The sequence below is a fragment of the Garra rufa genome, chromosome 23 (assembly GCF_049309525.1).
Source record: "Garra rufa chromosome 23, GarRuf1.0, whole genome shotgun sequence".
NCBI classification, from domain to species: Eukaryota; Metazoa; Chordata; class Actinopteri; order Cypriniformes; family Cyprinidae; genus Garra; species Garra rufa.
The window spans coordinates 37,259,099-37,285,117 of record NC_133383.1 but is presented as its reverse complement, the minus strand read 5'-3'; the positions used below and the strand labels follow the sequence as shown (position 1 = coordinate 37,285,117).

General features: G+C 39.1%; 1 protein-coding gene across 3 annotated transcripts in view; it reads right to left on the bottom strand.

Moving 5' to 3' along the window:
• sh2d3ca (SH2 domain containing 3Ca) overlaps positions 1–25,802 on the bottom strand; it is a 61,433-nt gene extending 35,631 nt beyond the window's left edge. For 2 of the 3 annotated variants that reach the window (XM_073829714.1, XM_073829715.1), the window contains exons 1-2: positions 25,090–25,802; positions 19,290–19,329 (exon numbers count right to left, since the gene is read on the bottom strand). In XM_073829714.1, the coding sequence (XP_073685815.1) occupies positions 19,290–19,329; positions 25,090–25,724 (675 nt within the window). In that variant the 5' untranslated portion in view covers positions 25,725–25,802. Of the gene's footprint in view, positions 1–10,243; positions 10,564–19,289; positions 19,330–25,089 lie in introns of those variants that run through there. The other variant, XM_073829716.1, reaches the window with a different exon arrangement.
• Between the last annotated feature and the right edge of the window lie 217 nt (positions 25,803–26,019).

Here is a 26,019-nt window from a genome sequence, read left to right as displayed (position 1 = left end):
GGAATATAAAGACATGTCCGATTGATTAATCAATAAATGTCAGCTGTAGATTAATTACACAGCCTGGAAGACGTACCAGCTGAAATTATGAAGACACCAAATTCGATAAAAGACTTCTGGGGAGCATCAGTTATATAATAAAAGTAAAAGGGCTATGAACATGGACCTACTCATCTGATTGGCAACAGATTCAAAATGAATCCAACGTGCTAAACTCAATCCAGTTCATCTGTTTCTGGATTTCTGGACATAAACGGATCGCTGTGTAGCCTCAAAGTGAAAGGGCGGTCTGAAAGGTCAATACAAGTGAATTTATGAGTGTAACCTTACAGGCATCTTCCATCACATCCTCCATCTATCTCTCAGATGTTCAGAGAGAAAGATAGAGGGGGGAAAAGATGACAGGAAGTGGCGGAAAAAGCTCAGACGTTCTTTAGGAAGCACTGTCAAGCGCTGGCAGTGTTTGTGTTTTGAGGAAATGTTAACGGATCATTCTCTGACCTTTGATGATGGAGATACCATGCTATTGATGTGTGTGTAACTATGGTTATGTTCACACAGCAATCAAAAGTTTGTGCTTTCTTATTCTGTGTGCGTCAAAATTAGCTACTGTGTTAAATGTCAAGTATTTAGAGAAGGGTCTGAATACTTATGCAATGTAATTATTTCAATGTATTAATTTCTGGTCATAACAAAATATGAACATAATAAGTAAATAAAAACAAAGTGGTCTGAATACTTTCGCAAGGCACAGTTTAATATATATGCCAACAAACATGACAAAACGTGTCTAAATGAGTTTTATTGATTTAAAAATAAAGGGAAATGATGTTCAGGGGGAGTATTCCTGTAAATGTCAAATCACATGAATTCCAACCGAACTTTTCCGAAATGAAAGTGGCCCAAGATGAGAACTGAACATGTCAAATGTCATTGATTTCCGTAGTTCACGCTATCACCCAAAACACTTAGATAATTGGGCCACACTAAACTCCAGTGTGAACGTAGCCTATGTGTAAAAAAACACTCTTTTTAGTGATGACCATCAAGTGAGCCACGAGATTAGTGATGCATACACATCCTCATCACTTTCTCTGATCAATACACACATTTACAGTCACACACATCAGCTTCAGAATGACACTCACTGGTGTGTCAAAACTGTCCCTAAACACTAAGCACATTATACAAACCCTATACAAGCAGTCATGACCTATCGAAGTCCTGACGTCAAAGATAAGAACAGCTGAGCATTTCAGAATGACACACTATTTAGAAAAAGAAAGATGATGGGTATGAGGGATGTGCAAATGCAAGCTCAGTTTCACACATTGCAGTGTTAGAAAATGTGTCAGAATGCAATTAATAATCCAACACAAATAAAAACAGTGCAACATTGCAATAAGCACTGCTTCCTTTTATGTAAACTACTGCCATGCAAAAACATATATGTGACCCTGGACCACAAAACCAGCCATAAGGGTCCTTTTTTGAGATATTAAAACTATTTTAAAATCTAGAATCTGATGGTGGGAAAAAAATTGAGAAAATTGCCTTTAAAGTTGTCCAAATGAAGTTCTTAGCAATGCATATTACTGATCAAAAGTTAAGTTTAGTAGGAAATTAAGTAGGAAACTTACAAAATATCTTAATAGAACATGATCTTTACTTAATATCCTAATGATTTTTGCCTACATGAAAAATCAATCATTTTGACCCATACAATGTATTATTGGCTATTGCTATATGCCTGTGCTACCTAAGACTGGTTTTGTGGTCCAGGGTCACATATTAAAGCATAATGCACATTTACAGCAACTCTCAATAAGAGTTTCCAGGTGAGAGCACCAGCAACCATTGGATGACAGGAATATGTTAGCTAAACATTCACATTTGCATTTGTACACATGTGCATAGAGAGTGAAAGAGAGATAAAAGGGCGAGGTCTGTTTTTATAAGCACATGGAAATGTTACCGCTCTGGCTTAGGTCATGGAGTGTTTACTGAATGCTAATAGCTGCTGCGTATTGAACATACAGTCTGGTCAGCAACCTCCGGGCAAAGACGTATCGCCCTAATAAGAATCCACACACAAACACACACACACACACACACACACACACACACACACACACACACACACACAGTGGCAAGAAGATCTGCCTCGTAATGCCGGCTGGCAGGTCACAGAGAGATATCACTGTCAGCCACACATACACACACACACACACACACCTGCCCTTCTGTCATCCACCCCTGATAGCAGACAGAATGCCTTTGAGGTCATTTCAACATTATATCTGGTGTTCGCACTGAGCGAAAGGATATCGCAACATGCTTCCTTGCATTTCTGCCTTGCCTTTCTCTTTCAATCTCACCTCGGTGAGACACTATATCTCATTGCATTGTCAAGCCTGCAGCAGTCAGCCCTTGAGCGATGCTACGATTGGCTAGAGATGATGTCATCTCTTCCGGAGAGCTCCGCAGCGGTGCGTGCCATTGGCTGGCAGCGTAGACAGTGCTGAGATCTCACTTTCATTCATGTACAGCTGGGGAGGGGCCTGCATTGGCGGGTGGCCCGTGACCTCTCAGTTAGGGTCGCACTGTAGCGGTACACTGCTAAACTGTCCCGGTGATACTTCAGGTGTACAGCTGAATGAAGTGCTAATAGGAGTTTGTAATAGGATGTAGCCTAGTGCTTTGTTCATACAGCTCAGGTGTGCACAAAAGCAAATGTCTGCACCAGCAGGCTTAACGGTGTTCACACATTCATTACACACACATTTACATGCAGCCACATGGTGACGGGAGCAACCTAATCAGTGCGTCTCTGATGGGGGTTGGGATACGGGGGTGGGGTTGTCCTGGAGCGTGAGGCTGTCACCATGGCGACACTGCAGATGATGCACTCCTCCTGGAGTGGGGGGAGCAGAGATGGAGAGTGCTGGGGAACTCCCTTACACAGATAATAAACACACACCAGACCGCTTGCGTGCGTGCGTGTTGCCACTTAGCTAATCTCCCACTGGACGTACACCATCCCTTCTCAGCATGCGCTAAACCGTACCACACACACTAAGAATTAGCCAGCAATATCCCACTGCGATGTCAAGGTCCCCTTTCTCTCTTCTCTCGTTCTCGTTCTCCACCCTGTACATGATGTCATTGTTTTTCTGTAGTTGCTGCAGAGGCATATGAGCAAAGACTCCTTCCAAGACCTTCGAGGAGAAATCCACTCTTCTGGATGTTCATAATTTCCCAGCTCTCTTACGCCTACCCCTAAATTTTTTATAGACAACCCTCGTTCAATGTGTCAATGGATACCCACTACTAGCAAACTAGGTTAGTTCTCTTATGCCAACCCCAATTCTTTTCATAGACAACCCTTAATGTGAAAGTAATTACGACTAGAGTTCCTGCTTTGTGCACTACTAGCAAACTAGTTTAATTCTCTTATGCCTACCCCTAATTTTTTTTATAGACAACCCTTGATCGGTGTGTCAATGGATACGACTAGAGTTTCTGCCTTGCGCACTAGAGCCCTGCATTTTAGCACAGGTCTGATGGCCCTCGATTTATTTAGTTTAGTGTCCCGTAAGCTTTCTATACTGTAGATATATTTATCAAGTCAGTGAGGCAAGTAGGCTATTTGCTTAATTTCGGTTTATCAGAAGCACTCCTGCTCAAAAGCTAAACTGCAGAAAGCGCATCCTGTTTTCTTTATTAAAAGCACAACGTTTTGTTGATATTGTGAGTGCACACAAATAAAAGTAGACCCTTTACAGCCTTGAATGCTGTATTACTCTTACCTTTACGAGCAAAAAATATGGTGTAATTTAAAATGTTTCCAATGCAAGTGATCATGGTGGTGCCTCCATGTCCTGTAAAGCATGCTTCAGCTTCCACACTCCGCACAAACGATTGGATATGCGTCTAAAAGTGCACATTTATATAGGTTAAGCATTTAAACTAACATTGTGATATTCTTAAACTGTTTTACATCTATAGATTAAATTTTAGGCAGGTTGTGATAATTTGAGAAGACTAAATTGATCAAACATAGGCTATGATCAACTCATTGTCTGCCGCTGGCCGCTTGGTCGTTACTTTAAAAAAACAAAAACTTACATGCTCTAAACATTTTTTCCAAATGAACTTATATAATCACTTTGCCATTTCAGACAAAACTGAACTACTTTAAGAGCTGAAACAGTAGCCTAGTATAAGCTGTTTTAGGAGAAGGGGAAAAAAGGACAGGCCCGAGAATTCTGATAAGCTGTCAGACAAGGGCCTGGCCTAGAGTTCTTGCTTTGCGCACTACTTGCAAACTAGGTTAATTCTCTTATGCCTACCCCAACTTTTTTCATAAGGAACCCTTGATCAATGTGAAAAATATATATGACTAGAGTTCCTGCTTTGTGCACTACTAGCAAACAAGGTTAATTTTCTTATGCTTACCCCAACATTTTTCAAAGACAACCCTTAATCAATGTGCCAGTAAATATGACCATATGAAATATGAGTTCCTGCCTTGTGCACTGCTAGCAAACAAGGTTAAGTCAATTTAACATACAGTACAATGCAAAACTAAAGATTACATGCTCTGCATGACTCTATAACTAATCCAATCAGGACACCACAACAGCCCAAAGAAGCTTAGAAGTTTCCAGCTATGCTTTTTTTGCTGCAATTTCAATTTTGTTATCGCCACACTTCGCCAAGGCACGGCTGAAATGCAATTGAATTCATTTACTGCAATTAGCCGTCTAATCTTTCCTTCTCATCATTTTGTCATTTAGGGCGCTTCGGTTGCTGCGTGGTGGGTGGTATCTCTTCAATCTCAGACAATAAAATGCATTTTTATGGTTGTTCTGATCTATTGTGTTAACAAGCGTGCCATAATTCTCTGCTGTCGACGGTAATTCACTGTAGTGGCTCTTCTAAAGTGATGGGTGCTACGGTAATGCGGAATGATGCATAGAGGGACAGGTTGGAGTCTAACAAGTGACTGGTACTCAAATGTCACTGAGATAGCAAACGCATGGTCCTTGTTTGAACTGGTCGAACACATGCTCAATCAAGATAAACAGTAGCCAGGTGTCATGCAACACTGCAACAACAACGTGAATGAATATAACATCACCTCATACAAAACCAAGGAATATTGGACTAAACCCTGTGCACTGATAAGGCATTAAGCCAAGTCACGTATTGGCCATATTTTCAACACTAGATAAGACCTGTTACAGAACATTGTTTAGCAATAACCAGGATTAAACAGACAGAGTTCAAAAGGACAAGCTGTGTTCTAAACCCCCTTCGCTGGTCATCTGTATCCTACATGCATGACTGATTCTACCTGTTAAGATCAGTGTCTGCGGCCCCAGTGATGGCCTTGAAGTGGCCCCTGTTTTGTGACCAAAACAAGTAAGTAATGACAAAGCCCCCTTCTGTCTAATAACGTTTAAAAGAAAAGGCAGAGGGGTCTCTATTGGGGCACCAACCCCAATCAAGCATACCTAACCCAGCTACCCTGTTGAAAAAAACAGCATATGCTGGTTAGATGCATTTTGATGCATGGCTGCTGGTTTGAGTTGGTCCTGTGCAGGAGCTAGTTTCATAGAACCAGCACATGACCAGCTAAGGACAAGCTCAAACCAGCAGCCATGCTTCAAAACATACCTAACAAGCACATGCTGTTTTTTTCAACTAGGGGATAATCAAAAGCTGCATCCAGAAACTGGAAAATGCTGCCTTCGGAGGACACATTTTAAGGTAGGAAGGCATCAAGGCACGTTTGAATCCAATGTCAGCTTCACTTCCTGCTTCCTGAGATACCTTCGGTTGATTTTTGAAGGAAGCATAGATGTATCCTTTGCTGCCTTTGATATCCCACAATCCTGTGCATTCCACTCCATGATGGTTGAGCAAAAAAATAACGATGGCATCTGAAAGTTGCATTTGGTGGTCAGTTTATGTGTATACATAGGTTTTTGACCAACTTTTTGTTCTACTTTGTTGTAGATCATTAAACTGTTACGCTGCCTCAACAAGGCAACAAGTCAGCTGCTTAGGTTTTCAGATGCAGCCAAAGTATTCAGGGTTACTTGATGATTACAGGCAGGTGTTGGAACTGAAGTCTGCAGGACAGTAGCTCACCAGGAGCAGGGCTGGAGATCACTTAAACACACCCTTTTTTATCAGTGAACTGGACAATGGCCTGCTGCTGCCCATTGACCACTAAGGTCAAGCTGGGATAAAGGTCAAGTGGACATACAAAACAGACCTGACTCCAGCCTACACCACTTCCCAGCCCCCTTCCTTTGGTCCACACCCACCTACTCAACAGATCCTCTGTGGGACTGAAACTTTAGGACATCTCTGCCGTGATATTGTCTTATCTTTCACTTCAGAGGAAATTAATTCCTGCTGGTGTTGATAATCCTCTGTCACTGAAGCATCTGCTAGTGGACGCCTAAGACAGAGACACTTCCTGTTCAGAGCTAACAACCAATCGCACTGACCTATTGGATTTACAGCGTGATTGTCTTGGATATAGAGGCAGTGGAGAGGATGAGTTGAGGGAGGGATGGAAGAGAGACAGCACTGTGAAATCTGCAATGAGATGAGCTGAAAGCGTCTCTTCAACTCTCTATGATCTCACCGCTCTCTTAAAGAGACGGAAGCATAAAAGACTTCTGCTGGCCAGCCATGAAAAAAAAAGCCCTCTGATCTATGTTCAGATAATAGAAAAACATCTCTTATTAATTCCACTTCTATTCCACTCACACTTAAATATGAAATACAGCTAAAATAGCAAACAACCAGCTAACAGTTTCTTTGATTTAGTGCACTGACAGGGTTAAGGCACATCAACAAATTAACCACATTGATTTTTTGCTGGCAACTTTCTATTTAATCATATTCTAAGATAAAAGAGAACACAGTTTTTGATTAAGCAACCGATTATCAAATGTCAGCTCAAATAAACCAGTGATACCAACCCCAAAACTGCACAGTTTATACATACCCCTAATAAAGCACATCTAATTTGACCTGAAATGGGTGTATCTGATAAGAAAGTCACACAAAATGTGTTTTGTTAGGGGTGCTCCAGGACCAGGGTTGGGAGCCACTGCTTTGAAAGGCTAGCTCACATTGTCCCAATAAATGTGGTTAATGAGTTATGTTGGATCAGTGTGGTAACCTTGTTGGTCAAGAGTGTGTGAACCTGATTCTGGAGGGCCACCTTCCTTCAAAGTCTAATGCAAACCCCAATTAAACACATGAACTAGCTAATTAAGGTCTTCAGGATTAATTTGTGTTGGAGCAGGTCTGTAGAAAGGTGGTCCTCCAGGAACAGGACTGGACACCCCTGCTGTTGGGGCAGTATGAGAATGACAGTGCGTAACTTTATAAATCAAACAGACAACTTTAGAATGGTTGAAATGTTGGGATTTGTTGGGATAGACAAACACAACTTTTGCACAGATGGTCTCTGTCTAATTTAACACTTTTGACAACTTCAGTACCTTAATTTGCGTGATAAGCAAAGCAGAACAAACATCATTAGTTTGAGAAGTATACACAATATGAATGAAGACTAATCCAGTCTCTAAGGGACTTCTAGTTTAGCCCCATTCATCAAAGGGATGAGAAGAAATTGGTACAGAAGCAGTTTGGGGGGAGGTATACAAAAAAAAAAAAAAAAAAAAAAATTCCCAGCACTCTAAATCTGCGTGGCGTTCATTAGGAGAGAAAACAGCCCAGTGTAATTAGGTTATCCTCACATTCAGTAACAGGCAGATTTACTCTTGAACTTTTCTGTTTAACAGCTGCTATGCCGCCACAGCCCTGGGGAAGAGACGGCGGCACCAGAGAGGATTTGGAGAGGATAGAAAGGAAAACACAAGAAAAAGAGAAGAAAGAAAGAGGGGAGAGGGATAGTCTTACCCCTGAATATTTGAATATGAAATTAATAATTTTTTTTGTAATGACTGGAAGGGATAGAGGTTAAGGGGGAAATCTATGCAACTGAATCATAGCGTAGAATAACAAGCTATCAAAGCAGACAATTACACCAGTCCTAATGTGTCTGGAATCTGTGTAAATGGTATTGAGGTATTCATTTTGGACCCCCAGTGTGAATGTGGTTCCATGGCCCCTGTGGTTAAAACTAGCATGACCACATATGCAAGTGGGGTCATAGACGAAAGGACCGTCAAGCTGCCAGCCGGCAGAGAATAGGGGGATTAAGATGAAACAATCAAAGTGCAACTGCAAGAGGCAGATGGAGGATTTGGGGTTGATGCTGTCCCTGATAAACATGCTGTAGCCTAGCCCAATTAAAATCAAGACTGCAACCATCTTTACTGGTAATGAGGCTGAAGAATTGGCACAAAAAAGCAATACAACATCAGAATCTGCAGGGACACATCTGAGATCAATGGGAGAATGGGTCGAAACTGGATTTTAAGACATGACAACCAAAATATTTATCTATTCCGTAAAGCAAAAACCTGTTTAACTCAAAGGTACACACAAGGTCAAGGTACTAGATAGAATTCAAGGCACAAAGAAATTCACCACTGTCTGTTTTTCTGCATGTGAATATCAAGTCAGAATGACTATTACCAATCCACAGCTGGGACACCATCATCTCCTCCTGGTACGGCTCTGAGCTCAGGTGGCCAATGGGACAAACACATACATCATTACAGACAGTCTATGAACCTCCATGGCCCCTACATGGATTTGAGTAGTTTAATTTTGTTCTTAGTATATGCCAAATTGTCATAAGTGTGAGGTGCACTTATATAGTATATAAGTCTCTATAACCCAGCAGGCACCGTTGGACTAGACGTTGCATTTTTGTTGAGAATGAAAATCGGGTCGACGTCAGTATTTTACGTCAATTTGGCGTTGACTTAACGTTGGATTTTGGTTACACAACCTAAAAACTATCAGCTGACGTCAGTATTGGATATGAAGTTAATGTTGACACGTTAAATTGACATTGAATTTTGGTCACCCAATGTCGCAACCGAAATTTAACCAAATATCAATATCTTATGACGTTGTTTGCCTGCTGGGAAGCTTGTGCTATGTATACTAGCCAAGTGCCCTGTTTGTGCAATGTTAACTGTAAACATACTGTAATTTTTTCTTAGATATGCACAGATTGTTTTTTCAAATTAAATAAGCATTGATTGCTGTATTTGAGAGGAAATATATGAATATGAATTCTGCAAACTGTTAATAACTTATGCTAAATGTATTGTAAACATTTATTTTTATAGAGACACATTTTTCATCATATGCATCTGCAACTGTACATTTATAAGTGAGAAACAGGGTCACTGGCCAATAGGGAGGTACAAAACCCAATAATTTCATTATGCTAAATGCCCTCTGTTTTGCTTTTGAAAAGACCAGGAAAAAACAAACAGAGGGTGAGAAAAGTAGATGAGGCAAAGAAGTATTGTTCTTGTTTGTAGAGTTGCACCTCCCAAACTCAGAGCCAAAATTGGACTGTATCCAGTCCAAGTTGGCTGAAATAGAGGACAATTAGACGACACCCATTCCCCTTTTCCAGCTTTCTAACTCAAATCCTGTGTTGTTCTGAGATCATATATCAAACTTCGTCAGAGTAACGTGACATTTTTTGTATTCTGAGCCTTGCATGAAACCATATATCTTCACTTTCAGATATAAAAAGCATGACCTCCAGAGCCACTTTGATGCATTCTCCTGTTTCCTCAGCCCATTACAATCCACTACATAACCGCAGGGTGACAACAGAGCCCTGCCTGCCCGCTCATCCAACTGTGCATCATCAGCACTAGTATTACAGCTGAGCCAAAGTGAGCTGAGCCCAGTCGGCACACAGACTCGCACATACGCACACACACACACTGGGTGCAGTGATATCATAGCGGAGGCTGGTGGAATGACACAGTTGTTGGGGTTGCACAATTGCACCGGGCCAAACACAGAGCCCTGAGGGGCACCCTTCCCCACGAGCAGATGCCCTGGACGCAATCACAGGAATCAATATGTATGCTTACATACACCACACACATTGAGAATGTGACATGCATCTTCTCATGCAGAAACTCTTGAAGGCACATTTAGAGATGATGTAATGCAGATCCACACCTTTTCTCACACACCACACCGTGTATACATGCACATACTCTGTAGCTGCACACTCACACGCAAGCAAGCATTCAGGGGCTCTCACCTGCACCTGCATGAAGGAGCCCCTGTAGAAGCAGCAGGCAGCGGCTGACAGGGCACTCCACAGGCTGCATCGCTCCGTCATGGCTCCTGTCCTCCTCTCTTCGGCTCTTCCACCCCTGGAGTCCTCTAGAAGCCCCGGGTCATGCCCCTATCCCCTTGTGTTCGCCCGTGCACAAGCCACTGCTGCAACTGATCAGTGCTATCGCTGTTCCACCGGAGCCAGTGTCATCCCAGATCTGCACCGGCTTCCTCTCTCTCCCTCTCAATGTCTCGTTCTCTCTCTCTCCCTCTCTGACTTTCAATATATCTCTCCTGCTCAGTTCCACTGCCTCTTACTCTCACTCTAGCGCTTGCTATGCTTCATAGCGCTGGCAGGGATTACCTCATCGCTCTTGGATGAAAGCAGTGGGTGGGGGGAGGGACGGAGGGGGAGAGGGAGGGATGTAGAAAGAGAGAGATGCTTGCAGGCACCGAGACCCCACCCACCCCCTCCTCCAGGGCTCCAAACAATGCTGGGGGGAGAGAGACAGAGAGCGAGAGGTATGTGGCGCACGCATTCAGCACCTACTCAAAGGAATTTTCCCTTTTATTCCGGTTTGAAAGACCGCAAAAGAAAAGTACGAGGGGGGGCAGTCAGGGAAAAAGAGTCTATAGACACTCACCCACATGCACATACACACTCCCACACCCATCGAGTCACACATGCAGAGAAAACAGTTAAATCCAGGCACACATGACTGTTGGTGTATGAGTGTTTATTTATTTATTTATTTTTACCAAGAGTGGATGTTCTAAGTCCAGGCATGCAGGAGCTATTTAGACGTGAGTTGTGCTTGGAAATAAAATTATGTTTTCTAGGAACGTAGAAAAAACCTGCTAATGAGCCTCAGTCCTTGAATATTCCCAATCGGATACTACCCACACACACATACTTACTCCAGATAAAATGAGGCTGACTCTGGCACAGCAGTCTAGGGTGGGGCGTTTGCTCCCCGGGGACTATTGTGACATCAAAACGGACGCCTTGCTATGGAAACCAACTCAAGCTTTGACAGCAGCATCCTTAAAAGGAACAGTCCACCCCAAAAAATATATCATTTACAAACCCACAAATTGTTTCAAACAGGAACAGACCAAAATTGAAGTTGGTATTCACAGAAAATTGTACCATCTGCCATAGATCTCAAATCTATGGGTCTTGGGTCCCCAGTGCATCTACCAACTCAGAAAACGTGAAAAAGGACAACCCAATAACTTTGTTTTGGTAAACAAAAGTGTGAAAAATCTGCAAGTTTCCACCCAAGGGGCCATCATTTTGTTTTCGCAAGCGACAATGGTGCACCAGTTCTAACGCCATGGCGAAAGTTAGAGTAAAGCATGCTAACTGCTCTGTCGTTGGCTGCATAGATGAGCCCAGAACACTATTTAGAGTCCTATTATTACTGTATAGTATGCCGCTGCCACACAGATTGAATATAGACATGCAATTTCTTTCCCAGCTGTTTACCTTTACAAACATTACTGTTTGTAACTCATGTGTGTTTTTTAACAAACTTGTGTGTATTTGTCAGTTTAAGCACAATAAGACATAAAAGTGATCTCAGTTTAGTATTCACATGTCGTGTGTGCGTTCAGAAAGCCCTATATCATAAGTTTAAACTAATATCCCTGCTGAAAAAACCCCCAGCTAAAACCAGCCTATGCTGTTTGGCTGGTCTTAGCTGGTTTAAGATGGAAGTAGCTGGTTTTAGCTGGTCTCCCAGCCTGGCCAGGCTGGTTTTAGCTGGTGGTTTTTGGAAAGTGGCCAAAACCCCTCTAAAACCAGCCTGCTAATCAGCTATGAGCAGCTTAAACCAGCCTGGTTGACCAGCTAAAACGAGCCAACCAGCCTAGGCTGGTTTTAGCTGTTTTTTCACCAGGGATGGTTTAAAATGCATTATTTCAGAGCAATAGACATAATCAAAACCAAACAGATGTCTGAGGTATGAGCTGTGAAGGCACAATCATATTCTGGAAAAGTGGGAAGGAAGCAGTAGCTCATTGGCATTTAAGTGCATGCACAAAAACAGCTCATTTCTGCTTTCACTCAAAATAGGCATTTTCAAAATTATATAATAAATGATCTGTGTGATTATTTTAAGCTGAAACTTAACAGACACATTCTGGGGAAACCTGAGACTTATATTACATATTGAAAATAGGGGCATTATAGATCTTCTTTAAATGTCAATATGTTTGTTATAGAAAATCATTTGGCTCCAGAATACATGAAACACAAGTCGACTGGACTACAATTATGGCGTTTCTTTTTTATACTTTTTATATATTTTTGATGAAATTTGAGAGCTTTTTGACCCTGCATACCCTGCGCTAACAGGTCTTACGGGTTTGGAATAACATGAATGTAAGTAATTGATGACAGAGTTTTTATTTCTGGGCGAACTATCCCTTTTAACTTTGCAGAATAGTGGCCCTCCAGGAGCAATAATGGACACTCCAGCTTTAAATCCACCATTTAAAACCAGGCAGCTGGTAAGACATCTGTCTGACTGTACGGATCAGCATTTTGCATCTATATATATGCATATCTGCTTCTCTAAAAAGCTTAGCTACTGAGCGATGAAGCCTACAGCGTCACCTAGAGAAGCCACACAATGAAAAAACAAAAGATATAATTAGGCGAGACCCATTCTGCAAAAAAAAATCTCACTGATGCTATTGTGCATTTGCAGATAATCCGGTAAAACCATGTTCAATTCATGTTGAACGCTCATCAGCCTGAGACAATGGGAGGATGAATGTCAAGTTGAAGCTATTAAGGAATAGAAGATAGCATGTGGTGTAATCCGGTGCGTGGGTTAACGTCATGTGTTATGTGTGTGTGTTTGCCTCATGAGATCATGGAATGAGAAAAGGATTTCATGTTATTACCACACATATGACGAGGAGTCTCACATGACATACACATGGTGACAAACATAAGGCGACCACAGACAGATACTTGTGAGAGATGACATTACTGCCTAAACTGACTGTGGCTTTATGGTACTATCAAAGCATTGGTGTATTAATCAACAATATTGGCTCAAGCAATAGTGTAATACTGGGGCGGGAATGTCTGTTGGTTCAACCAAAGGCAGGTTCAGTTCTATCCTACTGAAACCATGACTTTGGTATTGCTAGAGCTAGGGTTTGAGATGCAGAAACAGATCAATTCTGAAACTCCAAAGGAGAAACAAATCTGAAAAGTAGCCTTAAGCAAAAGTCCCTTCAATCTCATGGCTAAGACATAAACAGCTGAGACATTAAAGAGATCTTGATTTCCTACTTCTCTGCCCTAGTTCTCTACATTCTGTGCTCCCTCTCTCCGTTTCTTGTTTTTGGTTTCATGCTGTTGTGTGTATCTATGCTGATCCTGGCTTTTCCTTCACAGCTCTTCCTCAATCTTTCATTCAATCTCTCTCTCGGTTAAATATTAATTACACAGTGAGTGTCTTGCAGGCAGGGTGCAGTCGTACAATGGAGAGGAGCTAGACTCTGTGAGCAAACTGATAATGAGGAGGTGGAGGGGGTTTGTCTCTACCTCCATCTGCCTACAGGGCCCGAACACCCTTACCTCCTCCTTTCCATTAACATTAATGAGCTCGGCCCCATCGGAATTCTGGGTATTGTAGTTGCTGTGTGGTATGGCTCTTGCCCAAGTCGGTGCTGCTTTCGCTGATCAAGCAGTTCGGTCGTTTTGTTTGATCTGTAGCAGTAACAGAAGACCATAAGAATCATGTTAGCGAGTGAAGCCTAGTCAATTTACAGGGCTAATCAATGCAGAACTGTGTAGTGATTTGATTTAAACAGAATTACTGGCTGTTCTGTATGTATTTCCATGCAGAAAAACAGGGGGGAGGCAGAAAAGAGGGGTATCACAACCCCCATCTTTCACCAGCTGGGTCCACATCAATTAATGTCTTGTTTTTCTTCACTGCTCTCTACATCTCTGTCTTCCTATGCATCACTATTACTATTGCAATTAGGGGTCAACCCATATGTGTTTTTCAGGCCCGATGCCGATACCGATTATTACAGATCAAGCAAACTGATAACCAATATTTTTAAACTGATATATGTCTAGTGAAAGAAAGCAATAATTAATTTCAAACTTAAGAATATCAAGGGCTCTGACAAAAACTCTTTTTAAGAGCTTTTCAATTATTTTATCAGTTTTCAAATACCGATAACCATAAAAATGGCTTATATCGGTGCCGATAATTGACCAGGCCGATTATCGATCAACCCCTAATAATCTTGATTTCATATTCCTTTTTTTATTGTTCTGTTTGTCAATTTTTTATGTTTTTAAATTCATCAGCAAATCATATGATAATCGGCCAGGCCGATTAATAATTATGATTTCCTATCCATTTTTTTTGTTATGTTTACGTCACATTTTTATGCTTTTAAATAATTTTATTGGCAAATCGGTTTTGAAAATGCCCAATTCCGATAACCATCAAAGGGCTTAATATCAGCTAGGCCAATAATCGATCGACTCCTAATAATCATGAATTCATATTCCTTTTTATGTTCTATTTGTGTCACTTTTTTATGCTTTTAAATTATTTTATCGGCAAATCGGTTTTGAAAATGACCGGTACTGGTAACCATAGTAATGCTTAACATGAGCACAAAGAATCGGCCAGGCCGATAATTGTTTGACCCCTAATAATTATGATTTTATATCCGTTTTTTTGTTCTGTTTGTGTCAATTTTTATGCTTTTAAATTATTTTATTGGCAAATCGGTTTTAAAAATGACCAATACCGATAACCGTAAAAAATGCTTAATATCAGCCAGGCTGATCCATTGACCAATTATAATCTTGATTTCATATCCATTTTTTTGTTCTGTTTGTTTCACTTTTTATGCTTTTAAAATATTGTATAGGCAAATCGACTTTGAAAATGACCAATACCGATAACCCTAAAAGTGCTTAATATCAGCCAGGCTGATAATCGACCAGGCCGATAATTGGTTGACCCATAATAATCTTGATTTCATATCCATTATTTTTTTTTTGTCTGTCACTTTTTTATGCTTTTAAATTATTTTATTGGTGAATTGGTTTTGAAAATGACCAATACCGATAACCATAAAACTGCTTAATACCAGCCAGGCCGATAATCGACCAGGCTAATAATCAGTTGACCCCTAATAAACTTGATTACATATCCATTTTTTGTTCTGTTTGTGTCACTGTTTATGCTTTTAAATTACTGAATCACCAAATCATTTTTGAAAATGACCAATATTGATAACCTAAAAAACGTTCAATATCAGCGCTCATAATCAGTTGACCCCTAATAATTACGATTTCATATCCATTTTTTGGTTCTGTTTGTGTCATTTTTTTATGCTTTTAAATTATTGTATCGACAAATCGACTTTGAAAATTACCAAGACCCATAACCATAAAAATGCTCAATATCAGCGCCGATAATCGGCCAGGCCGATAATCAGCTGACCCCTAATAATTATGATTTCATATCCTTTTTTTGTTCTGTTACTTTCTTATGCTTTTAAATTATTTTATTGGCAAATTAGTTTTGAAAATTATACGATAACCATAAAAATACTTAACATTGTCGGTGATAATCGGCCAGGCTGATAATCGGTCGACCCCTAATTGCAATTTTTAAAACCCCTAACTATGAGAGCTTGAATCATATGGCTTGTTGAGGAGAATTGCAGTGTTATTAAATTACACAAAAAAACCACCCATAGAATTACACTGAACAAAATACGTACTGTACTGCTAGGCCAGATCAGCCCTATTATATTTCAGCAGAATTTTCAGTAATACAATTACCAAAGGGAAACTGCTAATTGGCAAGTAGAAAGGTTAGGAGTTCAATTCTGAGGTGCTGGGAAAGGTGTGAGATCTAGGAAGAGCCGAGATAATGAGATGACAGTCCAGCAGAAAATAAACATCAGTATCAACGGCTGAATGGAGGAACGCAATTACGAACACCTCAAGAGATCACACATGTCTGGGCCTCTGGGAACATTCTGTTCTGGCCTGAAGACCAGTCGTTCGTCTCTGTTTCCAGTCGAAAGAGCTGTTTTTTGCCATTACAGTGAACATTCAGGGCAGAGACTCATTTTTAACTCAGACACCATTAAAATTTCATATTGTGGCAGAGAAGAGAGGGAAGGATGCAATCCAAGAAATGGAGGGAAGAGAGGCTGTGCATCCACTCAAAATACTACAATAATCTACTGCAACTAGTCAAATTAGACACATGACAACATAGATAGGGTGTTCGACATGCCTCAAAAACCATAAATGCAAAAGGTTAGGGTCAGAGAGCTCTCGAATTTCATCAAAAATATCTTAATCTGTGCTCCGAAGACGAACGAAGGTCTTACAGGTTTGGAATGTCATAAGGATGATTAATTTTAATTTTTGGGAGAACTCTTCCTTTAACAATCAACAGATTCTGTCAAAACAGAAACAGAGACAGTAACTTAAACAAACAAATAAATAAATGAGAAAGAGTGCCTTTTGTTCAGAGAAAGAAAAAATATACTCAAGTAATGTTTTCTCTCCTGTAAGAATACCAAAGAAATAGGTTTACTATTCCGTAGTAGGCTCAGTGACATCACAGCGCCCTCACTCTTATCTAGCGATGAATTCTCTCTCAAGCTCATTCTGTTTGTAACTTTAGGATGGAAAGGTAAGTCCAATATAGACAGTTAAGTTTCTTCATGAAGAATAAAAATCAAGTTCTACAGGTGCATCTCAATAAATTAGAATGTTGTGGAAAAGTTCATTTATTTTAGTAATACGACTCAAATTGTGAAACTCGTGTATTAAAAAAAATTCAAAGCACACAGACTGAAGTAGTTTAAGTCTTTGATTCTTTTAATTGTGATCACATTTAATTTAGCTCACATTTAACAAAAACCCACCAATTCACTCTCTCAACAAATTAGAATATGGTGGCATGCCAAATAAGCTAATCAACTCAAAACTCCTGCAAAGTTTCCTGAGCCTTCAAAATGGTCTCTCACTTAGGTTCACTATAGGCTACACAATCATGGGGAAGACTGTGGATCTGACAGTTGTCAGACAATGTCAGAGGCGTCTTACCTGGGCAAAGGAGAAGAAGAAATTGACTATTACCCAGTGGTCCAAAGTCCTCTTTTCAGATGAGAGCAAGTTTTGTATTTCATTTGGAAACCTCATAGCCCAAGCTGCTTGAAGTCCAGTGTTAAGTTTCCACTAGTGATGATTTGGGGTGAAATGTCATCTGCTGGTGTTTGTCCACTGTGTTTTTTGCAAAACCAAAGTCACTGCACCCATTACCAAGAAATTTTAGACCCCTTCATGCTTCCTTCTGCTGACCAGCTTTTAAAAGATTTTTCATTTCCCAGCAGGATTTGGCACCTGCCCACACTGCCAAAAGCACCAAAAGTTGGTTAAATGACCATGGTGTTGGTGTGCTTGACTGGCCAGCAAACTCACAAGACCTGAACCCCACTGAGAATCTATAGGATATTGTCAAGAGGAAAATGAGAAACAAGAGACCAGAAAATGCATATGAGCTGAAGGCCACTGCCACAGACTGATCACCTCCATGCCATGCCGGATTGAGGCAGTAATATACAGCAAAAACAGCCACTACCAAGTATTGAGGACATATACAGTAAATTAACATACTTACCAGAAGGCCAACAATTCACAATTTTTTTTATTTTTATTTTTTTATTGGTCTTATAAAGTATTCTAATTTGTTGAGATAATTTTGTTAAATGTGAGCCAAATCATTACAATTAAAAGAACCAAAGATCTAAACTAGTCTGTGTGCATTGAATTTAACTAATACACATGTGTTCATCAGTTGATGCAGTGCTAAAATGTTGAAAAATGGATCCAGTGGTCAAATGTGTGGACTCTCAATTTTTTGTGTAATTATAGCTAGACTAATTACAAGTATTTTAAAATGTAATGCAATCTAATCTAATTACAAGTACTTCATTTTTGTAATCAGATTGCTTAATCTAGATTACATGTAATTAGTTACTAGCCAGCAATGCATACAGTAATGTTACAATGTATATTATGGAACAACTTTTCTTCCTCAAAAGTAATGAAAAAACGATTAAATGGTATCATTAAGTTGGATCAAGAACTGTTTAATGAATACATTGACTTATGTTCTCATACGATAAGGAAGAAAATTAGCAGTTGTAACAATGAATTATACAGTTTAGTGTTCTCATACAAAAATAATGACCAATCAGAATGAAGTATTCCAGAGAAATGCAATATGCAATTGAAAAAGGTTGAAAGCCACCTCAGCATTAAACAGCATCAATGAGATAAGGAGTGAGATGGATTTCAAGTTGGATCAAGAACTGTTTAATTCCTCACAATTCTCATCCATCAGAAGAAACAGTAGAAGAAAAGAAGCTCAGGGCCACTGGATTAGACATTGAGCCAAAGTAAGAAGGTGCACGTGTCATTGACATGTTTGCACATATTTTATGCAGTGTGTATAAATGAGAAAGTGTGTTTTGAAGGCATGAGGGTCATGTGGGTCTGAACACACCTAACCTTCCCTGACAGATTTTTAGGAATTAAAAACCAGTTTGTAGCTCCATCTAGAGGTGTCAGAGTTCACTACACAGCAATTAAATGCAGAATCTAATATCTTAATGACTGCAAATAAGGACAGGAATCGGAAGGACATTCATTTGCACCAAATCAGCACATACTAAAAGAACTCATTAGATTAATTTCGTATTACATCTCCAAATGGTGCTTTTAGTTAATGAATACAGGAATTGTGCCTAATTAAGCATGAAATAACCATATTCAGCAAGTTGTCAAGAGACTGAACCTGAAATATAGTCTAAATCAAAGAACAGACAGATTGAAGCATTACACAGATATATTAACAGAATTCCTTCCAGCTTCTCCTTATTAAGGATGAGAGATATGGATGGTTTAAATGACTTCTTGTTATAAGACAGAGAAAAAAATGCCTTACTTCCACATATTCTCCTTGGTTGTCTGTGGTGTCCGGCTGTCTGTGAAAAGAAAACCATTGACAACATTGTTTATTAGCACAAAATGTTCATATTATACATACATCGCAATCTAAATGAATACATTGACTTATGTTCTCATACGATAAGGAAGAAAATTAGCAGTTGTAACAATGAATTATACAGTTTAGTGTTCTCATACAAAAATAATGACCAATCAGAATGAAGTATTCCAGAGAAATGCAATATGCAATTGAAAAAGGTTGAAAGCCACCTCAACATTAAACAGCATCAATGAGATAAGGAGTGAGAAGGATTTCATCATAGGCTAAGTTATTCCTATTGCGTTTTTTTTTTTTTTTTTTTGTAGTTTACGCCACAGGATGTGTTATAAAAGTCACAGAGGAACTTGACCTTCTTTTAACATGCAAAGGAAGTGAAAAGCGTGTTTATGTTCCTCCTACTGCACGCCACATCAATGACAGAATGAAATGAGGTTCAACCAAAAAACAGGAAGTGCAGAGAGGATTTGAGCACAGCAATACGAATACTGTTATTAATATTACAAAAATATTGTAAATGTCAAATGAAAAGTCACAAAGAAGTTTTTTTTTTTTTCAAACCAAAATTCTTTATTGTATGTAGTTTTACATTAAAAAAGGTTTTAAAAGCCATTAATTAGCCAATAATACATATCTCATAAAACTGTCCATAAAGAGTATGTTCTGATTGATCCCAACCGTTATGGTCAGCAGTTATTGTCTTGCAAATAACAGTGTAAATGTTCAAAACCCTGAGAAATAACAAAAACAGAAAGAGTTTTGGATGAAAAGGTTCCAAATCTCAATGTATCGCCCAGCGGCAAATAGGTCAAAAGGTAAAATTTTGTACCTTACTCATCCCTTCAGGGTGCACATTAGTACTTTAAATCTGTATATTAGTATCTCAAATGTAATAGTACCGTTTTAGAGCATACTGCCTTGAGTGACAAAGTGACAGCTTTTGTACCTTTTTTATTCTGTGAGTGAGAGAGAAACGAACTCGCTTTAAGCGTGGGAAGAGTTTTTAACAAGGCTGTTTGATAAATGAGCAACAACAAATTCCCTGTCAGATCAGGCCAAGAAACAGCTTTCAGCATGGGAAAAGTTTAAGAAAAGCAGAAGTGCGTGGAAACCACTGCCAGACGCGCTGAAAAGACATTGTATGAATGCCCTCAGTGCCGCGTCAATCAAAGTGAAACAGAGTGCGTTGAAGCAAAGTTTCTGTTCTCAAACACCGGAATGAAAGCAGTATATACAAACAGGAAATGAATCAAATGTCCCTCAAATGCTCAAGAAATCTGTTGTTATTTCCTGCAAGTCACTGAAGTGTGTAGAAACATTATGAAAACATCATGCAATTGAACATACCAAGCTAGAAAATCTCCCAAGGGAACTTTTAAAAATGCTTTTAGAAATAGATTTCTTTTATTATTATTATTATTATTATTATTGGGCTTTTAGCTGCACCAAGTCAGTTTTAAGGTCTTAAATTTAATACTGACATCTTGTGGTGTGGAAGCAGAGTCACACAGCAGCAAAATATGCAACTGAAGAAACCCACTTCAGAGTATCTTTCATACTGTTTATTAGAGGTTATCCTGGTAGAGCGACACTAAGGAGAAGTTTACAATGGTAAACATACAGAAAGATGAAGCTGAAACAGTGTCCTCTTAAAGACACAACATACAAAAGCAGGAAGACCCTTAACACACTGTTTCCTGAAGACATTTCTCACATCCTCCAGCTGTGCCGGCTGACGTCACATCACTATCCTCCTAAGACGCTTTTACAAATGGCAGGGAAAAGATCTTGCTTTCAAACAACAAACCAGGTGTTGTTCATAAGGAGCTCTGGCTGAGTACAATATAATTATAAGGAGACCATGCTTATGTAGCATGTATTATAATGCTGTTCAAGACAAGATACAATAATAATACCATGACCTTTTTTTTTTTTTGCCATTCCATATATCAAAGTATTTCAATTTGATACCAGAACTACACTATTTCTGGCCACAGTTCTCTTTTGTAAAGGCTATATTGAATTTAAAGTTTAGCCACCACTGACATCAAAATAAAATAAAAATAACAGATTTTTAAAAATCAAAAAATACAAGTTACTAACCATAGTGAATTTTTAACATCTACTCTGCTGCAAAACAACAACTTGATACAATGATAAACTCACCTTAGATCCTTGTGCAACTTCATACTCAAACAACACTTCCTAATGAATAGACAACAACAAAAACGTTTTCATAAAATTCTTCTTCCATGTTTCCCAGACTACATCTTACAGTCTGTCAAGTCCCTTTGGGAAGCTGAGAGGAATGAACAGCAGCTTTCCTTTGAATGCCTGTTCACCCTGTTGCTCTCTGCCGCCCACTAATGTGACTAATGTGAATTTATGAGGGTCACTGCTGAAACACTATTTGACCTCATTGATCAAACATTCACAGGTTTGTGACCTCATTACAAGTCTTTTACACACCAGCAAGTGAAAACATGGCTGTACCGAGCAGAGGAGGAAGCCTGATAATATCAGATAAAAATAATATCCAACACAATCATTGCACAAAATCTTTAAGACATCCCATCCCAAACTACATTAATAAGTTTACTTAAACATATTGTAGTATTTTGTTATTACTGTACTGGAGTCTAGGCCCCCTGAGATAAACTGCATTAGAATGCATGTCCAAACGCATGAAGCATGTCTTAATATTGGAGCCCCTATCTCATGATAACATTTCAAGAGAGACATCATTCCAGATGTACATGTACAATGAACCAAAACCGGTGTCTCAAAAGCGCAGAGATCTTTTTTTTATTGTATCACAAAACCGCACCGTCACGGTGTGTGGCCAGACACAAGGATTAGTCTCATCTGACATTACAGAGACGCTACTTGATTTATCTGTAAAGACTTTCTGTATTGCCTTAATGTCTCAATTTGTTTCATTATTAATATACAGATAGGGTAGTACACAGATTGTATCACTCAACTTGTACAGGTGCATCTCAATAAATTAGAATGTCATGGAAAAGTTCATTTAATTCAGTAATTCAACTCAAATTGTGAAACCTGTGTATTAAATAAATTCAATGCACACACACTGACGTACTTTAAGTCTTTGGTTCTTTTAATTGTGATGATTGGGCTCACATTTGAGAAAACGCACCAATTCACTCAACATATTAGAATGGTGACATGCCAATCAACTAATCAACACAAAAGACTTGCAAATGTTTCCTGAGCCTTCAAAATGGTCTCTCAGTTTGGTTCACTATGGGGAAGACTGCTGATCTGACAACTGTCCAGAAGAAAATCATTGATGCCCTTCACAAGGAGGGGAAGCCACAAACATTCATTGCCAGAGAAGCTGGCTGTTCACAGAGTGCTGTATCCAAGCATGTTAACAGAAAGTTGAGAGGAAGGAAAAAGTGTGGAAGAAAAAGATGCACAACCAAGCAAGAGAACCGCAGCTTTAAGAAGCTTGTCAAGCAAAACCGATTCAAGAATTTGGTTGAACTTCACAAGGAATGGAGTGAGGCTGGGGTCAAGGCATCAAGAGCCACAGATGTGTCAAGGAATTTGGCTACAGTTGTCGTATTCCGCTTGTTAAGCCACTCCTGAAAAACTTTTAAAAAGAAACCTAAGCTTCCATACCACCTCAGCAGTGCCACAGACTGACCACCTCACCTCAATTTAGCTGAACTGAGGCAGTAATTAAAGCAAAAGGAGCCCCTACCAAGTATTGAGTACATATAAATTAACATACTTCATTAATTCACTAAAATTCACTAAAACTTGATTATTGGTCTTATGAAGTATTCTAATTTGTTGAGGTCGTGAATTGGTGGGTTTTTGTTAAATGTGAGCCAAATCATTACAATTAAAAGACTTAAACTACTTCAGTCTGTGTGCATTGAATGTATTTAATACACAAGTTTCACAATTTGAGTCGAACTACTGAAATAAATTAACTTTTCCTCGACAATCTAATTTATTGAGATGCACTTGTATATTTGGGATATTTTTCAGTTACTGTGGGTAAAATTTGTGCTCCAGTAGGTGGCGATAAGTGATCGTCTTTACGAACGACTCAATTCAACCGATTCGTTCATTACCTCAGAATGATTCAGAAAGGAATCACACCTGTTGTTGCCGCGAGACACACGAAGATTCATTCCGCGTTGGATTCATAAGGAACTGTTTTCGTTAGTGAAACAAAAATACACAAACTAACCGGCAAATTGTGTCTAAAATGTAAGTTACTCAATATTAACTTCTTGTTTATTTAATTGTGGTGTAGTTTCGTTGTCAGCCCTGTTAACGAATAGTGTGGGAATTGAACCCTATAGATTCAGATACAACTGTCATTAAGTATGTCTGTTTGAAATCAAAATATTTTCAACTTTAAATATTCTGCTGCTGTTTGAGTCATTCAATCAATTCATCCAAAAACTCTTAACGATTCAGGACTTAACTATGTTGCTCGTTCATTAAGTTGTGGCTTTTGTTTGGAACGAATGAAAGTACAAAAAATACAAAAGCAAACTGTAATAATGTGTCTATGTAAGTTGCTCAATTTTAACTTCTTGTTTATTTAACTGCTGTGTAAAAACACATTAATCATGCTGTTTATCGGAACAATAGCATTCATGTGACTTTGCTGTCCTCTAATTTAAAACATATTGTCACAAATCCATTTCCAAACAACACTTGTTTTTTTTTAGTATGACACATATTCAGTATAAATGCATAACATACACTACCAGTTTTTGATGTTTTTTTAAGTCTCTTGTGCTCACCATGCCTGCATTTGTTTGATCCAAAGTACAGCAAAAACAGTACAATTTTGAAATATTTTTATATTTAAAAGAACTGTTTTCTATTTGAATATACCTTAAAATGTAATGTATTCCTGTGATTTCATAGCTGATTTTTTTTGCATCATTACTCCAGTCACATAATCCTTCAGAAATCATACTAATATTCTGATTTGATGCTCAAAAACATTTGTTATTATTATTAAGTTGAAAACAGCTTAATGTTATTTATACAGCATTTATCTGGAATATAACATTCTAAATGTATCGTCAGTTTTGAACAATATAAAGCATCTTTGCTAAATAAAAGTATTAATTTCTATACCCCCCCCCCCCCCCCTAAAAAATACTGACTCCAGGTTTTTGAATGTTATAGTGTAAACTGTTACAAAAGCTTTTTTGTTTCAGATAAATGCTGATCTTTGGATCTTTTTATTCATCAAAGAATCCTGAAAAAATGTTTTAAATATTGATAATAATAATAATAATAATAATAATAATAATAATAATAATAATAATAATAATAATAATAACAACGCTATTGTACTTTGGATCAAATAAATGGAGTCTTGGTGAGCAGAGAAGACTTCTTAAAAAATGTTAAATCCTAAAAACATAAAACAATCTTAACCTTTTGACTGGTAGTTTATATAATTAAATAAATTGTGAATATCATTTTGGCTTTAACGTTAAGTATACTAAGACTACCAATTGTATATGTTTTACTACACTTCACAGTTTTACTACAAATACCATTGTTAATATTATGGTTCGTATAGGACAACCATTGTAGTTACCACGGTTTAACTATAGTAAACATGTTTTTTGTTTTTATTTGTAGTAACATCATGGTTAATTTTCGTAAGGGAGGGTTTAAACAACTGATGAAGATCAGGATTCAAGAATCAAGGAACTTATCTGAATCTTACCTGTTAGGCTTCTTCTCTTCCTGACAGTCTTGTTTACAGTCTGACTCGATTTTAGCATCTTCCTCTGCTGCTTTATTCTTCTCCACTGGGCTGCTGATTTTCAGAGGTAACTGAATCAAGTTACTGTCCACTTGGAGCTCCTCAGCAGCCTTTATGGAGATGTCTCCTTCTTTATGTCTCTTCTTGGGCAGCACTGGCTGGACCTCTGGCTCTTTGCTCTGACTTAGACCTGGTGAAGGTTCCACACATGCGTTTGGGGGATCAACATGTATCTTGGAGTCATCTATTGGCTCCTTATCTTCTTCCAGCTTTGTTGAGTGTCCATCGATAGTCGGTGGAGGTGGAAGGTCACGATTCTGAATGTGATTATCTCTGGCTCCTACAGCTGGCTTGTCCTCCAAGATTGGGTTCTCCAGGATCTCCAGGCCCTTTCCAGAGAGTACGCTGAGAAGGGGGGAATCAACTACATGATCCTGTGAAGGTCTCATGCTTTGACTCCGACTGAGGTTGGTCTTGTCCTTGGACTTGTTCTTCTTTGAGTTTTTGTCCTTCTTCGGGTTGCGCGGCATGGTGCCCATATGCGTGTACATTTCACTGGAGCTGGCGTAGCTCGGGCTCCGTGGATGCATGCCCATATCGTCGGTGGACAGCTCTTTGACATCATCCTTCTGGGCATCTGATTTTCGCCGGAGGTTGGTGAGACTACCAAACCACTTGAAGCCTGAGAACGGAGAAAACATGTTGTGTGCTTTGACTCAGAACGGTTTTCAGTCTAGATCTCTCATTGGTAAAAAAATAAAAAAATAGCTTTGGCGCCTACTGTGAGCTGACTGTACACCCCAGGGTCCCTATCATACCAAGAGTTCCTTCAATGTGAGAAAGAAACATGTAGCCTCTTAAGTAAACATACGAGCCCTGACCTCGTCTGTG